The sequence below is a fragment of the Aquarana catesbeiana genome, linkage group LG04, assembly GCF_042186555.1.
Source record: "Aquarana catesbeiana isolate 2022-GZ linkage group LG04, ASM4218655v1, whole genome shotgun sequence".
Taxonomy (NCBI): Eukaryota; Metazoa; Chordata; class Amphibia; order Anura; family Ranidae; genus Aquarana; species Aquarana catesbeiana.
Window position 1 is genome coordinate 138,602,673 of NC_133327.1, and position 18,790 is coordinate 138,621,462.

The 18,790-nt window shown below is 42.6% G+C and overlaps 1 protein-coding gene across 1 annotated transcript in view; it reads right to left on the reverse strand.

Annotated features, from left to right (window-relative positions):
• Positions 1-18,790, reverse strand: part of FARP2 (FERM, ARH/RhoGEF and pleckstrin domain protein 2) — a 241,790-nt gene that overhangs the window by 38,610 nt on the left and 184,390 nt on the right. Inside the window, exons 19-21 of the mRNA XM_073625766.1 lie at positions 11,481-11,611; positions 11,336-11,404; positions 10,654-10,743 (exon numbers count right to left, since the gene is read on the reverse strand). Coding sequence (XP_073481867.1) covers positions 10,654-10,743; positions 11,336-11,404; positions 11,481-11,611 — 290 coding nt within the window. The remainder of the gene's footprint in view (positions 1-10,653; positions 10,744-11,335; positions 11,405-11,480; positions 11,612-18,790) is intronic.

Consider the following 18,790-nt stretch of genomic DNA (forward strand, 5'->3'; position numbering starts at 1 on the left):
CAACATGACCATGGCCCTATCTAACAGAGACCTACTAACTAAAACATATCTCAATCCCCTCCCCCAACTCCCCCTCTCCCCCCCCTCCCCTGAACCACAGCTCGACATAAAACGGATCTTCAGTTTTCCACCTCATCTAGATCAAGGAGTTATGCTTACATTTTTATACGTATACCAGTAATAATTTCAGCAGACGCTCCTCTAGTCAAAACCCTCGTATTGCATATTTCCACCAGGGGACATATCATGTCTAGTACTTTCATGCTTATTTAGTACTCTCATCCACTACCCCACCGTGTTGTTGGAATTAAACCGCGATTGCCACACCCTATCAAATTTTTTCATACACCCCCTGGACTCATATGTTGCTTTATAGTAGGGTAGCATGGAGTTCACTTGGCTTTTCCAGGAGGAGATACTCGGTGCCTCTGGTCTTTTCCATGCCAACAAAATAGCCTTTCTACCATAAAAGAGCAGAACATTTAGCATTGTGCGCATGGCCTGTGTGGGTACCACCTCATCTACCAATCCAAGCAGACAAACCCTGACTGTCAGTGGGATCGGTACTGATATTAATTCAGCTATGCAGGTTGTGATATCAGTCCAAAATCTTTGAATATGGGGGCATTGCCAGAAAATGTGGTTAGCATCTGCAGGTGAGTGAGAGCATCTCCAACACTCTGCCGAGGCTGTGGGAAAAATCTTTTTTAATCTAGCTGGTGTATAATAGCTTCTGTGCAAAAACTTGAACTGAATTAACCTGTCCCTTGCAGACACCAGATGTTTGAATGGTTGAGTCCATAGATCATCCCAGTCCTCCCCCTGTATATCTGGGACCTCCACCTCCCACTTTTCCCTTCATCTGGTAATTGCCAGTGGGGTTACCTTGAATAATTCCTTATATGTGTTTGAAAGGGGCTTGCTCAGATTCTCATCTGTTGGCAACGTTTCAAGAGACGAGGGCAGAGATTCCACCCTCCTCTCCCCAAACTGCGCCTGAAAAGCGTGTCTTACTTGTAAAAAACGAAACAAGTATGAGTTGGGGAGATCGTACCTCGACTGCAGTTGAGAAAAGGTCAGTATTTCACCAAAGGTTGTTATATCTTTTAATGTCTTGATTCCTCTACTAGCCCAAATCATAGGATCTGGCAAGTTGTAAAATTGGGGTAAAGTCGGGTTCATCCAAATAGGGGTTGAAGGTGACACCCCCCCATAGCTAGGGCACGCCAGTTTCACTGCTGTTTCCCAGGCCTTAATAGTGGCTTTCATTGTTAGTGTTAGGGGCAATTCTGTCCTGGAACCCCTAAACAAAGCAAAACGCAGACTGTCATAGGACCCATAGTGAGCTGCCTCCAAGACTGTAGCCGCATCTCCATCTTCTGCTACCAACCACCTGTGTGCGAACACCATCTGCCCCGCTATGTAGTACTTATGCCAATCAGGCAGTGCCAATCCCCCTTGCTCCCCCGGTTCTTGCAGTACTTTGAGTCCTATTCTGGGAGCTTTAGGAGCCCAAATGAAAGATGAGACAATGCTGCCTAGCTTCCGGAAAAATTACCGTGGTATCCAGACAGGTGCATGTCTCAAGAAGTATAGTATAACAGGGAGAAATTTCATTTTTAGTAAACTGATGCGACCTATTAAGGATAACGGAAGTTTTGTCCAAGTTTGTACTTTTTGCTTCAATACCGTTATCAGGGGCAGTAAATTAAGTAGCATATAGTCCTGAACATTTGGAGTGACCTGTACCCCCAGGTATTTAAGGGACGTGACCCATTGTAGTGGTAGGTGGGGATCTGCTCCTTCCTTGGCCCTTGAATCTATTGGTAGGATGGACGATTTTCCCCAATTTACTTTTAGACCAGAGAAGGCTGCAAAATGATTTATGATTCCTAATGCCGCTCTCAAGGAATCCCCCGGATCATCAAGGAATAATAACATATCATCTGCGTATAGTGCCAGAGTCTCTTCTATTGCACCCACTCGTATGGATCTTATTGTTGGAGAGGATCTAAGTGCTACCGCCAGTGGCTCCAGGTCAAGGGCGAACAGGAAGGGGGATAGCGGGCAACCTTGCCTGGTTCCCCTACCCACTTCAAAGAAATCCGAGGTGGACGATCCCAGTCGGATTGCCACTTTCGGCCGTCTATAAAGCATGGCCACCCATTTCCTAAAACGTGGGCCGAAACCCATGAACTCCAAGACCTTAAACATGAATGACCAATCTACAGAGTCAAAGGCCTTTTCAAAATCAATAGAGACCACTACTCTAGTGTCGGAAGCCCCTGACTGTATTTGTAAGTGAGTGAACAGTCTCCTTAAGTTAGTGTCTGCTGACTTCCCCGGCATAAACCCTGTTTGATCCATGTTAATAATAGAGCGGAGTACTTCCGCCAGTCTGATGGCCAAAATCTTTGTTAAGATTTTTAAGTCTGTATTTAACAGAGCTATCGGCCGGTACGATGCACATTCCTTTGGGTCTTTCCCTGGTTTTAGTATAAGAACCATGTAAGCCTCCAGCATAGAGTCCGGCAAGGCATCATGTTTGTGGCAGTATTCTAAAAGTAAGTTGAGTCTAGGGGCCAGGACTTCAACATTAGCCTTATAAAAATCAATTGGGAACCCATCTGGCCCAGGGGCCTTGTTCTGAGGGAAAGTGAAAATTGCTTTCTGTATTTCTTTCACTGTAATTTTAGCCTCTAAATTGTCCATGTCGGTCTCTGATAATTTTGGTAGTGTTAGGTCACCTAAAAGGGAGTCCAAATCAGTTGGGTCATAGGAAGGAATAGGTGAGTATAGGGAAGAATAGAACTTAATAAATTCCTGCAGAATATGTTCTGGTTCGTTAAGCAAGTTTCCCCCCTGGTCTTTTATGACTGGGATGTTAGTCAACGGGTGATAATCAGCAACCAACATTGCTAGCAATTTCCCGTTCTTATCCCCCTCCGCAAAGACTGTGTGGTTTCTTTTTGTCATGTCGGCACGGGCTTGGCTCGTAAAGTGTATGGATATGGAGCGTCTCGCCTCCAATAAGGCATCATACGAGGCCCTCGTGGAAGACTCCGCATGGGCCCTGGCACATTCCCTTTCCCTCTGTTAAAGGAACTCCGTTTCTTCCCTATCCTGCTTTCGTGCTGTTTTAATAGCAGATATGTATTCCCCCCTTGTCACTGCCTTAAAAGCATCCCATACAGTATGAGGATTTGCTGTGTCGACATTGGATGACCAATAGGACTGGATGGCCTCCGTCACCTGGACGGAAACCTGCTCGTCCTGTATCCATCCAGGGGCAAGACGCCAGCATCTTCCCTTTGCTTCCGCAGTGAATGATAGGGTAACTGCAAGAGGGTTATGGTCCGTCAGACCACCAGCCATATATACTATTTCTTTTACATAAGGTAGTAATAGATTATTTCCAAAGGTTAAATCTATCCTTGCAGAAGACCTATGAGCCGTTGACACATGTGAAAAACATTTATCATCTGGGTGCTTCCATCGCCACAGCTCCGTAAGCTCCGCCACATTCCTCCAGCCATTTAAGTCAGCTAAACCCCCCCTAGCCGGGTTGGAGGCGTCCAACACCGCATCCAGAATGGCATTGAAATCCCCCAACACAGCCACAGGGAGGTGAGCGTATGGCGCCAGTTTCGTCAAGAGGTCATATAGCAGCTTAACCTGAAAGGGCGGAGGCATATATACGTTCACTAGCATGATAGTTTTGTGACAAATTTCTATAACTATCGCCACATATCTGCCTTCTGGATTAGTAAACACATTATGGATCGTGCACGGTAGAGATTTGGAAATTAGAATAGAAACACCTCTAGCAAATGTGGAGTACGTTGAATGTAGGGCTTTTTGAACCCATGGTTTACGTAGTGAAAGTATTCTGCTGCCATCCAGGTGTGTTTCCTGTAGAAGCATGATATGTGGTCGGATCTGTTTGAGGTATTGGAATACTGAGGCCCTCTTAAGTTTGTGGTTAAGGCCCCGAACATTCCAAGACACAATCCTAATATCATCCGCCATTACAACTTTTATTGTCAAATGTTAGCCAGAGAAACGTACGCCAAGGGGGACTAGCCCCAATTGCAGTATCCAGCATATCTGTGAGGAAAACAAACTTACAATAATAACCCCTAAGTCGAGCTGTGGCCCTAGAACGTCCCACCCTTGCTTTTATACCAGCAACCAACCAAACCATACCGGTATATAGCTTGATCCCTAAACAAAACAACAGCAACAAAAAAATTGCGGTGAATTCCCGCCGCAGTAATCGAAAGTTCGGCAGTTCCTTGTGTAGTCCATGTCCCCTCCACTAACTCCTGCCAGAAGAAGTGGATATGCTTATGGTATTGTATAAAGATACTGAGTAAGTGAAATTCTCAGGTAATATGTAGATAGAGAAGAGAAAAATCCTAAATGAATCAAGAATAGCATAAAAAAAACAAAAAAAAAAAAAACAGGATTATGACCCCCGTAATAGCACAAAAACCCCCATCAGCCATCGCCATGGTCTGCATTGTATGGGGAGAGGGTGTCGGTCTTACCATCAGAGTTATATCCTGGATATTGAGACTTTTCTCATGTATTGTACCTGTGTTGCAGGGCCCTTATATAATGAAAACTGGGATCCTCTTGCCCCTTCAAGGACGGAGGAAAATTTCCTTAAAAACAAGCAGCCAAAAAGCAAGAAAAAACAAAAACAAAATCTTCCGTAAGGTATTTCCTCTGCACTTGCCTGCCAGCATGTCATTCACAGGACTTTAGAGTTCTTTTTCCATCCATTCACAGGCTTCCTCTGGGTGTTCAAAAAATTTCACCAACCCTTTATGTTGTATTCTGAGCTTGCTGGGATACATCATGCTGTATTTGACTTCCTTTTCTCTCAGGCGTCTACGAACCTCAGTAAACGATCGTCGCTTCTGCTGTGTTGCTGCTGAGAAATCTGGAAACAGCATCACTCTTTCATTTTCATGTCGGAGTTCTTGTAGTTTCCTGGCTTGGGACAGAATCATGTCACGATCTCGGTAATTCAAGAAGCGAACCAAAAAAGGTCCAGGGTAGGCTCCCGGGGGTCTGCGACCTGCAGGAACTCTGTGAGCTCGCTCGACTACATAGGTAGGAGGCATATCCTGCAGGGATAGAAGCTGCTTGAAGAGACGTTCCGCAAATTGGGCAGGTTTGTCTCCTTCGGCTCCCTCCGGAAGTCCCACCACGCGGATGTTATTTCTCCTCTGGCGATCTTCTGCGTCGATGGCTTTGTTTTGCAGTGACCTAACTTGGTCTCTAAGCTCAGCTATCTGGGCACCATGATCATGAGAGGTATCTTCTATCTCAGAGACACGTGTCTCCACTGTGGTCATCCTGCCTCTGAACTTATCCAGGTCATGTCTTATTAGGTTACATTCAGAGGAGAGGTGATCTATGCGCCCCACGAGTTCTGCTTTGCTAGCACCGATCGCCTCCAGTATTGGTCTGGTGATCGCTTCTATGTCCACTGAATTTGTCAGAGCATTCTCTGATGCTTCTCCCCCTGTGTCTTTAGCCTGTGCCATCTTACCAGCAGCCGATTTGGCGCGCTGTTCCTTCGGCGGAGAAGACAAGATGGCGGGGGCGGGGCTAGGCGCCGTTTCCTTTATGGAGCGAGACTGTCTCTGATCCGACAGTGCCTTAGCAGACTTCTTTGCGGTTGAAGATGGCATCGCTAGATTCAGCGTTCTCTCCTCTATCTAGTGGTAAGCTCGGCAAGCTGCTGTGAGCACTCCACTGTCCCGGATTTCATACAGGAGAGACGGAGCTGTGGAGGGAGGCTTGCTGCCGCGATCACATCTGGCCGGAAGTAGTCCCTTTAAATTCTAAACCCGAGCATGCACTTATACAGCAGGTACTGTGTATTATATGCAGGAGCAGTTTGGTTACTTAAGGCCTAGGCTTTTGTTTTTCTGCTATTGCGTTACGGGGCAAAATGAATATTCAGGTAGTTATTTTTCTACGGTCCTCCTTTAAATGCTTCAGATCACGGTTTACATGTTTACTGTTAGGGTTAGTTCAAACGGCACTGGCACCCATCCTGCACGCAGGCTCCCTTTGTTTTTGTGCTTACACCTGCCCCAGGCTGCGTGCAGGCAACCTATAGAGGAGGATGTATTCGACATGTGGGCAGGAGTGGAAGCATGGATCTGAATACGGTCTGCATTCAGATCCATGTAGGCGCTCCTGCCTGCATGTCAAATTGCTGTTTCTGTGCCGCTGCTACATCTGCATCCACCACTATAGGCTTCCCACACACAGCTCGGGGTAGATGCAAGCACAATAAAAAAGAAAAAAAAAAAAAAAAAAAGGCAGGACAGGTGTCAGTGCCCGTCTAAACAAAGCCTTACTATCAAAGTTTTATAGTGTAAAGTGTATTTTTGTTTTTCTTTTAGCCTTATAACTACAGCTTTCTTACATATGTTTAAATTAAAAGTATGGCATTAGGTCCCTCTTGTAGAACCATGGCCATATAAAACAAAGGCCCTGCCCCTATTTAAGGTATGTCAGCCCAAAATGGCTTGCTGAACACACTGAAAAAAGGTGTCCCTGGAAATGTTCTTTTTTAAAAGTTTGCAACTATGCATCACACAAAACCTACTACTTAGTTTGTTTTGCTAAAGGAAATTGCTATTTTTTTACATACTGAATTAAATACATTTAACCCTCCCCAAGTATACTCCATCTACACCAGAATCCATTGCAGGGGAAATGTGGGACAACAGCATGCTGCAATAATGGCCCATTGCTGGCAGATACATTTTATTATATTCTTATGGGAAAATATAAAAAAACGAATGTGCTTGGTGTCTGAGCAGAGCATTATGAATGACACCCATAACATGGGATGTACAATGACAACAAACACTGATGTAGTTAGGATTCCCTTGCATCTATTGTTTTTGCTAACCAGATATTGACTAGAAACAATAGTTATTTTCTTACCCAACAGTTGGAGGTTGTATGGAATATGATTAGTTAAAATACTGCTAACAAAAGCACAAAGTATTCCACAAATACTCACACACAGAGCAGTATTTAAAAGAGATACTATCAATATATAAAGTTGGAACAAATACAGCATTATAAAAGAATACAGCCCAAAGAGGGGCAATTTTTTTTTTTCGTTCAACCAGCGTGTTGAATGAAAAAAAAAAAAAAAACGACTCCTCAATTCCCCCATCCACACACTCGATGTAAATGAAGGAATCCTTCCCCACTGACCTATTGTATTCTGACAGTGGCGAGACTTCCCCACAGCCAGCTATAGCTGGTAGGTGCTAATCAAGCAGGGAAAATCAGACAGGGTGGCTGGACAGAAGTCAATTTCTGTACAACCTCCCTGTCCATATATGGATTGAAATTTGTCCAGTCCCCGCTGAACAGGTGGAAATTTGATCTATGTATGGCTGGCTTAAAATGATATTCGTATTAGCCCCATACCTTGCATCCATCCTCTGTTCTCTTGCAGAGCTAGTAGGTGTGTTAGATGCTTGCATTTCCCTGCTGTTGCACCAATGTTATGTTACTAGTGAGCTCATGCAGTCCTGAAGGGACACACTAGTGACATAATTCTATAGATTTTAGACTACAAAAGGCTTACGTCCAAGGCTTTATGAACACTGCGCTCCTTTGGACACCTTTTCTCCTTAAAGGAGAAAAGCAGCTTAAAAAAACCTCGGCAAAAGCTGCATTTTTCACAAGAATTTATGCGCAGTTGGCGTTAATGCATGATATTGGTCAGAATATTATTTTATTCTGGCCATTAGAATGCAATAATACACAAACGTGCATAAACTTGCACTTATGTGCACTTATGCACATTTTTTTTCTGCCCAAACACTTCTCTCTGAATATGTAAGTGATTTTGTTTTTTGCATGGACGCACATGGGTTGATTTGCAAAAACTGGAGTGCACAAAATCTGGTTCAACTCTACACAGAAACCAATCAGCTTCCAGGTTTTTTTTTGTCAGCGCTTAATTCGACAAGCTGAAGATAGAAGCTGTTTGGCTACTATGCACAGCTGCATAAGATTTTTCACTCTCTGGTTTTTGTAAGTCAACCCCACAAGCTAACACGGAGGGGCGTTAGAGGCAGAAAAAATAATCAAATGCCTGTAAAACAGGCATTTTGTTAGCTGCAGTGTGCATGAGGCCTAAAAGTCTACCAAACACTTGGCATTTATCTTGGCATTCAGCTCAGTGAAGGTTGATACTTAATCAAAAAACGTGGACTGTGTGTATACTTGTCAATAATACAATGAAACTGAATTTATATAAAAGTGCAGCTCTAAAAAGATAAAACAAATCTGAGCTCATACAAATCAATGGTGGTTATTTACATTCATTATTCAGTGCAAAAAAAAGGTAAACAAACCACCGACCCCCCCCCCCCCCCATTCGTTTGGTCATTCGGTAAAATCCCCCATCGCTCAATCGATCAGTCAGTCAAACCTCCCCCCCCCCCATTTCTCGTTTGATCGTTCATCTGTCTGCCCATCAGCCCCGCTCTTACCCCATCCAGGCCATGGGCAGCTTCCCCCTGTGTCTCCTCCTCAGCACCTCACCCCCGCTCCTGGCCAACACGGTCAATTTTCTTCTCGGTCAATCGGGTCTTAAAGTGGTTGTATACCCCACTTGGTGATTTTTACCTACAAGTAAGTCTATAATAAGGCTTATCTGTAGGTAAAATATCTCCTAAACCTGGATGGTTTAGGAGATTTTCACCCTGCATGCAGGCGCTAACGTCAGCGGCACATGCGCTCTTAAAGTCCGGCGTATCATGCTGGAACTTCAGAGCCCCTTGCCGGAATGGAGGGCTCCCATGTGCCGTGACGTCATTGCAGTTTCGGCCACTCAAAGCGCTGGAGCCCGCGAACCCGGAAGAAACGCAGAGGGAACATGTCATAACTGGGCAATGCTGGGGGGGCTTTGTTCTAAGGTATGTATTTCTTAATGTGCTAGTATGTGGTGCATACTAGCACATAATGCTATTGCGTTGCAGGGTTTTTTTTTCAGTAGTTTACTACCACTTTAAGACCCACTTCCTGATTGGCCAGGAGGAGAAGCAGGAAGATAATAGCGAATATTAATTCGCTATTGTGACACAACTGGGTGGGCTCAGGGCACAGTGTTCTGCACCCCAAGCCCACCCTTTTTGGAAGCCAGTTAGAGCCTCAGACTCTAATCGTGTGTCCGACCCCCTGCATGTAGATTAGGGGCTGGGTCCACGGATAAGGGGGTGGCACCCCTGCACCCCTAATGGAGTGACCGCCACTGCTTCAAGGTGCTTGAAAAAGAATCTTCTGTGCAATATTCACCCACAATTTACCAATAGTGAGCACCCGAAGCTTCTTACCAGAATATATTGATCGTCTTTAAACTAAGCAGTCAAAGTGCTTTTTTGGGGCAAAACATCACAGACCACATTCACATTAAAGGGTCAGCAGGGCCCTTATATAACCAGATGACGGTCCCCATTAGCGGTCCAGAGACACCTAGCTCACTTGGTTACTCCACTCATAAAAGGCATAAAAATAAATAGCCTCATGGTGCAGTATAAAAACCAGGGATATGCATATTACAAAACTCCAAATCTGACTCCTGGAAGACTTGCCATGGTCTGTTGCATGATTATTATTATAATACAGGATTTATATAGTGCCAACAGTTTACACAGCACATTACAATATAAAAGGGAGACAGTACAGTTACAATACGATAAAATACACGAGGGTTAAGATGGCCCTGCTCATAAGAGCTTACAATCTAATAGGGTGGGGCAAGTGGTAAAAAAAGGTTGTAGGTGTGGGGGATGAGCTGATGGAAGTGATAAAAGATTAGTTGGAGGTGTTATACACTTCCCTAAAGAGATGAGTTTTAAGGGACCGCCTAAAGGCAGCCAGAGTAGGAGATAGAGGGACAAGTTGAGGTAGAGAGTTCCAGAGCATGGGAGAGGCTCTGGAGAAGTTCCAGAGATGAGCATGGGGGGAGGTGACAAGGGAGTTTGAGAGCAGGAGGTCTTGAGAGGAGTGGAGAGGACAGTTTGGGTAATATTGCTTGGGGCAGAGTTGTTTGTATGATGTTGTTAGTATTTTTAATTTAATTCACTAGGCAATCAGAAGCCAGTGTAGGGACTGGAGGAGAGGGGTGGCAGACACTGAGTGGTTGGTAGGATATGACAGCATACGTCACGTAGACTCCACCCTACGCGTTCCGTCATGGTGACATCCTCAGGAGTTTGATGAGTGAATATTGTACAGAAGATTTCTTTCCAGGTACTTTAAAGGTGTTCACACTTTTCTTTGGAGTGATTAATGAGTCAATAACCACTATTGATTTGTAGGAGCACAGATTTGTTTCCTCTTTTTAGTGCTGCACTTTTATATCGGTTTATTTTTTCTATTTGTTGTCAACAAATTGTGCCAGCTACAGTCTTTGGTTTGGGTGGTCTAAGTGTAGGTATTATTAAATTTATTTAAATAAAACTGAATTTATTTGCTTTCCTTACTGCATACAGTTCTCCTTTTAAAAGCGTTTACATATTTGTGAGCTATACATTTTGCTCTGGTGCTCATGTTGTGTTAAGGAGGCCAAATACCTATCCCTTTCATACTCACCAACATCCCATGGAGAGGCAGGCGTCCATGAACCCGAAACTGGTTAGTGCAGCTCAGGCCTTTCCGTGTGTATATCAGCATATCTGAAAACTGAAGAGACACAAACTTGTACATTTTTTTTTATTTATATCTTCCTGTAGTTCCACTAACAGCAAGAAGATTTAATCAAAGGTAAAGAGACATTCCATAGAGGATTAGTAATGACATTAGATAAGATAGCTGATCTGCAGTATCTGATAATAATGTTTGCAGTATATCACAATTGTCCTGCCACACAAATGTTTACTTTCATCATTGGAGAAGAATTCACGGAAAGGGCTGTACTTCAACTGTATGTTTTATGAGAATAATAATAGAATATAGGTAAAAACTAGTTGAACATTGTGATGCTTCAAGAATTTCCTCTGTGCTGCAAAAACCCTGCCTTCTCAAAGTCTAAGAACAACGGAATTTTCCTTCCTGGTTAAACTATTCTAAAAAAAATTGGTAAAGAAACATAAAACAAACAGCACTTATTACAAATGTGTCCAGAATTTACAGGTCCCAAAGAAACAGGTTGTCAATATAAAGTATGTAAAACTTTGCACAGATTGAGAGCAAATATATTATATTTTGTGTGTAGCAACACCAACTTTCAACTTTCCCAATATACCAGCCTTCCATGTTTGTAGAGCATACTTACAAGGTAGAACATGCGTGGCTGCAAGCCATTCTTGGTCAGTTTGTATAGACAGCCCTCTCTAATAAATTCCTGGAGAGAAAACAAAAATATCACCATAGGAAATAAACAACATGCCTTAGCATGAACATAATGCTGGAATACTTACACGACCTGGTGAAGACAGGTGTTCTCCTCCCAGAAGGTCTCTCTCAAGCTGGTCCAGTCTTTGTAGGTTCTGCAAGTGCAGCAGACGGTGTCGAAGCTGAGGACTCACTGCTCTGGCTTCACCTAAAGCCCCTGCGACAAACACAGTGTTCATTTTCATTTGCTGTCTGTTTATCTGAAAAGTGCAACCATCTCAATTTCTGAATGACAGCTGAGAGTACAGAGCAAACCATCTAGAGATCTACAGGAATAATCCTATTGCTTATATAATTTTCACAGCTTCTCCAGGATAGTGCAGGCTAGATGATTGCTTCTGCTACTTTCAGACATTGGCGGACCCACTGTATCACCAGGGGCAACAGCCAACAGGCAGGACAGATACTAGAACACTAAGTCCCCAGACCCATGGGCAGAATAGCAGCAGACATTGACGAAATCGGTCAGATTAGGCACATTCAAACTAAATAGTCCAGCTTCCAGAGAGGTAAACAGAGCACAAAATGACAACAGCAGACATAACAGGCCGATTATCAGAATAAGCACAGACAGGTTGAGTACAAACACAATGCAAATAATCACAGGAATAATCGAGGACATGAAAAATCAGACAGACCTCTATCTAGGACATGTGTAGACAAGACTATCTTGTTTAACTAGCCTAATTAGGCACAAGTTGAATATCCAGCAGCATAGGCATGCGCACAGGGTGTGCCAGGTGTGCCTGGGCACACCCTAATCACCCTGTGCTGCGCAGATTTCCCTTACTGCTTGGCTGCAGAGAAAGGGACTGGGAAATCTCCATCCTCAGTCCCTTTCTCTGTCTCTCAAAAATTCGGCTGTTCAGACCCCTGATATTTCACCAAAGTCCACCAATGTGGCTCCTAATAAATTGTAAAAAATAATAATAATAATAACAATAATAATAAATTATTGTAAAAAATAATACAATTGTAAAAAAGTTATAATAATAAAAAAATAAAAATAAACTACTGACACCAATCCCTGCCCTACTGCCATATATATCTATCTGTAGATCTACCTGACCTTGGCTTGATATCAAGAGATCCCCAAATTTTACACTTCTTAATAAGTGATTAAACAGTACTGACTGGCATATTCAAGGCTTTGGATATTTTTTTTTATATCCTTTTCCATTTTGTAGTTTCATTACCTTTTTACGCAGGTATTTTGACTGTCTTTTTCTACGTCCTCATGGCTCAGTGTCTAGCCTGCTTAGTGTTTATACACAGACTCTAATTGTGATTTAAAAAGCCACAAATGTGGGAATATAACCTTTAATTGCCATTTAACCTGTGTGTGCCACCTTGTGTGTCTGTACCAAGGCCAAACATTCCAGGGTATGTAAACTTTTTATCAGGGCCATTTGGGGCGATTTCTGTTATGATTTAAAAAGGATCCAAAAAACTATGTGATAATAAATGGCCTCATGTGATTGCTATCCTTAAATAAAAGACATTTTTTTGGCATGCTCAGTCATATTTTCAATATTACTGCCAAAATTTCACAATTTCTGCCAGGGTATGCAAATGTGAATGAATATATATATATATATATATATATATATATATATATATATATATATATATATATATATATATACATACATACACACACACACACACACACACACACATCTATCTATCTATCTATCTATCTATCTCACCAGAACCGGGTCTAGGGTCCCGTTGAGTTTAATACCAGACAATGTAGGCACTGGACACTTGAGTATCTTTTCCAATGCTTTATTAAACATAAATTGAAGGAAGTAGCAGGAAAGAGGTAGAAGGAGAGTTGCAGGGAAGTTCAAATACCTTTTCTTGGTGTAGTATTAGGAATTTAGAGCTCATAGATGTATGTACTCTCTCTTTATAGTTGAATCTTTGCCTGCCTGGATAGGTTTCTCTCACTAACCTAGCAGCCAGTACGCAGCACAAACGAAAGTCTCTGCCACAGACTTGATTGGAACAAAACCTGTACGATCCTCTGCCACAGGATGTAATGGTCTACGACGAATAGCAAACACAGCACTAGAACCTTAAAGCCGACCCAGCAGTACTATGCGGTAGGGTTACTTTAGGATGCGTCCTCCAACTGAGTCACCAGGCCCCTCTCCAGACCAGCACTCTGCATGATCCTTCCATGAGGGGTCCTCCCCTGGGATCTTCTCGGTTGTCCAGCTTCTTCCCATAGGACAGACAGCCCAGGACCATACCTCTGCCGCTGTGGTAGGCCCCAGACAGGCTTCTGGGCCCACCCACACTCTGCAGCTACGTGGGCCTCCCGTACGGAGGACCACAAGGTAGTACTCCTAGCACATACCTGTCAGCCAGGAGGGCCAGCAGGTGGAACGAAACAAACCCTAAAACATGGCGTCTGTCCCATAAATACCCTCTCCCAGAAGGCAACTCGGAGGACCACCTCCACCGAGTTATCTCTGGGACAGAGGAACACTCATACGCTTCAGCGTGTTGCCTAACACTGACCCATGGTGACGACACCCACAGGCACAGTGTGAAACTAATAAAACTGTTAATCCTGAGAAACCGCGCTTAGGATCAATATATATGGTGAATTCACATAGGTTGCTGCCTCCCTTAAAACAAAGACACTCCTAGGGGTGTCCTGCCTAATAGAAATTTGTTTAAAGAATATTATAGGGATAGAACGGCGCTACCTCAAAAACCTGTATGGCTAAGCATATACAGGAAACATTATATGAAAACGTTTTTTTATATATGTATAAAGACGTTTTTATGTGAAAGCGTTTTTCTATACGAAGGAGAATTGTGATGTTGTCACGGCTTAGTGAAGGTAAAAGATGACTAAAACATGTAAATATGAGTCAGCATAGGCTTGCATGTAGCCTACTAAGAAATATATAAAACCTGTCACCAAGCAGCTGTCTGCAGCCCATATATTCCTGATAGGTCAGTGTACTCTCTCTAGATCAGGAACTCCAGAAAGCATACTCTGTGCATAAAAAACCATATATAAGCACATATATAATAATTCCTGTAAAGAAAAGCAAAGATCATACATCAATAGCATATATATCTGTGTTTCAATGCAAAGTCCATATACTATGGAGATCGAAGCATATTATGACAGTCCCATGCAGTGCATGCACCAATCAGGTTGTTCCCCAGGTGACTTTTGTGCGTACAGCGTAGGGTGGTGACTTCTGTGAACCCCCCTCAAAATGCTCACTCACCAAAGGTAGGAACCCCTGCAGGGGTGTCAGGCCTGTAGTCCTATACAAGGGCTTTTCTGTTCACTGCTGTCATATCTCCAGTTATATCCCGGTAGATCTTAATCCTCATGTGTCAAAGAAAAGGAGACTTCCATAGTGTGATAAAGTCTCAACGGGTATATTTATTTTTTTTAAAATATATGTATAAAAAATTCAGATTTTTCAAAGTAAAATATAAAAAAAGTTTAAAAAAGTTAAAAACACATCCAAGCACAGTACTCCGCTATTCCTCCCTTGACCACTGGGGGGAGGATAATGCTCAAATACTGTCTTGTATGGTATCCACAGTCACTGTAAGCAATGCAGATACAAGTTGGGGGGAGTAGCGATCAGCTGGACAAGTGTCTATTCCACCCACAGGTCTGCCAGGAAGTGATGTGGGAAGCGTAAGTCCGTCGAAACTACAGTGTACAGTACAGTGTGAAACTACATGCAACTCAGCCAAGCTGGAACAGAGGCAAATCTTTACCTATAAGCAGTAGATTGAAAATCTACCAGCGCTATATATATATATATATATATATATATATATATATATATTGTGTGTGTTTAAGCTTTGGGGTGTACACCCTAATGCACTATGCTGCCCACACCTATGTCCAGCAGTCTACTTAGGTACTTCTAACTGAAATAGGTGTGCACTGCAGAGACCTGGACAGTGCTGAATAATGACCAGCATACAGAGAAGAGTTCAGGGGCGATCATTACACCTAATTAATAGGAACTTGGAGCACAGATAAGTATAAACTCACTCTATAAAGAATTACAGATAATCTACTTAACTTATCTTTCCATGAACGAGAATAATGAGACTGTGGTATCATGGAATAGTATTCAAAATCTTTTTAACAGATATAAAAAGAGAGGTTCCAATCACCCAATCAATAGATTTTGATAGAAGTGTTGGATGCTTGCTCCAGTAACAGCTGTATAGCTATCCTAGTGTTGGGCTATGGCATTTTAACTACAATCTGGTAGAAGTTTTTAATGACTCAGGAAAGCTACGTACATGTTCTGCTGACCTTTTAAATAAACCAATGAAGTACAGAAAACATGAATTGCCAGAACATACATTGAGAATAAGGATTGGACTGCAAATCCCTGTTGAAAGTACACCTGCCACACAAGAAATATAGGGGAGGTTGACATTGTTTATATCCTCCGAAAACTGAAAATTGCCTGGGTGTGTCTGACCTCTAAGTGATCCATGGCCTGAAAAAAATGTAATGAATCAAAATCTTTGGGTCAACAGAAAGCTTCGGGGAACAATAACCAAGGCACAAGCCCCAAAGCTTCTAGTCCTCACCATAGTTAATGATAATACAGTTTGGCACCTAAGAATATTTGGCTAGTAACAGCAGTACTGGAAGAACTAAAGAACTAAAGCATCAGATCCACAGGCATAGCCATGATCAGGATAAGATGGAGGCCTGGATAGCCTGCAGATCCATGTGGTTTTCAGGTTAAAAAGAAGGTTAGCAAAGATAAGGCAGAACCCGCATATCAGGGGGATAAAAGTTGGGGTAGAGGTCCATAAACTAGCGGCCTATGCGGACGATATATTATTCTATATACCTTGCCCTAGGATAACCCTCCCTAACCTGATGAAATCCCTAAAAGAGTACGGGGAGATATCTAATTTTAAGATAAACCCAGCTAAGTCAGAAACACTAGATGTTAATAAAGTAAAAACAGGGGAGCACACTTATCAAAAGGATTTTCCATTTGTGTGGGGGAAAAAAAGAACTGAAGTATCTAGGAGTTAAGATAACTACATCAAGAGATACATTTTACCAGGCCAATTTTGTACCATTTCTTAATGATATCAAAGACGACTTGAATAGAATCACAATAGGACAGCTATCGTGGTATCGTGGGGGGGGGGGATTAATATATTCAAAATTATAATATTACCCAAAATTATGTACCAGATGCAAATGCTCCCAATCCCACTCCCACAGGCTTACTTTAAATCAATGCATACTATGTTTTTAAGGTTTATTTGGAGAGGGAAAAAAACACGTATAAGTTTTACACAGTTATGTAATATTATTAATATTATATATTATTTATTTATTTTTTTATGCCTGTTTTATTTGGTATGGTGGTGCAATGTGCACTGACTGCAGTCTTATTTTATTTTTATCTTCTGTGTCCACTGTCCAATTTTATGTGGGTTACTTTTTATTAAAGTACTTTTTGACATTACTGGATTGTAGTATTCTTTTCTTCATAAAATGAATGATTAAGTTGAATATAAATAATATAACGAATACGAATGTAACACAATAATTGTTTTGGGTAATATATAAAAAAAAGCCTATTTCGGTTTCGGTATCAGTTTCGGTTTTCGGGATCAAGGAAGATTCATTTTCGGTATCGGTTTCGGCACCAAAAAACCCATTCGGTGCATCCCTAGCTAAATTATAAGTGTTTGGCCAGATGGTATATAACTCCTGATAGAGCACACAAATGTCAAAGTGAAACATCGCAATTGTGCTGGCGGGTGTGCAAAGAGATTGGGAAATTAGGCAAATAATCAGTGAGATAACTAACATAGAGGTCCCAGATGACCCGTGGGGGTGCTTATTCCATGGGATTGGAATGCCAACTGGGAAATACATGAGAACGTTACTACCACAGCTCTTAAACGCCACTAAGAGCCTTATACCTAGATATTGGCAAGAAACAGGAAGGCCCACGGTGAAGAATTGGTTTAACAAAATAATGAAATTCAAAGTCTAGAATACTTAAAGGGGTTGTAAAGATAAAAATTTTTTCACCTTAATGCATTCTATGCATTAAGGTGAAAAAACTTTTGACAGTACCGCCGCCCCCAGCCCCCCCGTTTTACTTACCTGACGCCTCGAATCTTCGCTGCTCGTCCTCATTGCAGCTCAGCCTGGTCGCTGATTGGCTGCAGTGGATGGATTGAAAGCAGCGCAGCCATTGGCTCGCGCTGCTGTCAATCACATCCGATGACGCGGCGCGCCGGGGGGCGGGGCCGAGTGATACAGCGAGCGGCTATAGCCGCCGGCTGTATCACGGGAGCGCGCCCGCAAGCACTCACCACCATGCGAGGGAGCTCGCATTAAGGTGGTAAATGCTTGCGGGGAGGAGCTGAAACAGCCGCCGAGGGACCCCAGAAGACCAGGTTCGGGGCCACTCTGTGCAGAACGAGCTGCACAGTGAAGGTAAGTATAATATGTTTGTTATTTAAAAAAAAAAAAAAAAATTACCTTTACAACCCCTTTAAGGTTTAGTGAGGGGGCGGGAATGGAGGAGTTCAAAGAGAAATGGAGGGAATGGGTAGATTATAAGAGCTCAATTAGGTTTGCTGAAGCGGTGGGACCATAAAGTAAAAATCAGAAGATGCCTCAAAGTATCTAGACAGTTTGATGGAGATTAAGAAGAGGGGAAAAGTTGAGGATAGAACCGGTATGAGAAAGAGTGAGGAGCAGATTGGGATGATGGGGCGGGAGGGGGGTGTGCTTCGGAGGGGGGTGAGAGGAGTGGGATAGGTATTGGGGAATGTATTTTAACTGCTTGTATCAGCTGAGGCGGTGTCTCACTAAATGTAAAATGTTGTTTGATACAGATAAAATTAATAAAGAAAAAGAAAAAAAAAAAAAAAAAAAGAAGGTCAGGACAGGCAGCAGATAGTGATCAGAAATCACAAATACCATCTGAGTTTAAAGGGGGCAAGTGCATACAGCAAGAGACAGGATATGCCAAGTCCAATTCCAAAAGCCAAGCCAGAAAAACAAATCCAACATACACAAATATAGCCTTTCATACTCGGGTTCAGACACTTGATTGGTGAACTTAGTCATACTGAAGCCCTGTACTGAATGATGCCTGGTGTGGAACTTGCAGTGTGACTATGCCACAGTGCTGGATATCTGCCAGAAAATGTTGTAGGCACAGCCTAAAAACAGCACATTTGACCAATCCAGGAAAAGGACGTGAATCAGGAGAAGTGAGTGAGCTAACCACCTGTGCAGATACATTCAGATCACCATATGCAAAATTCTTATAAC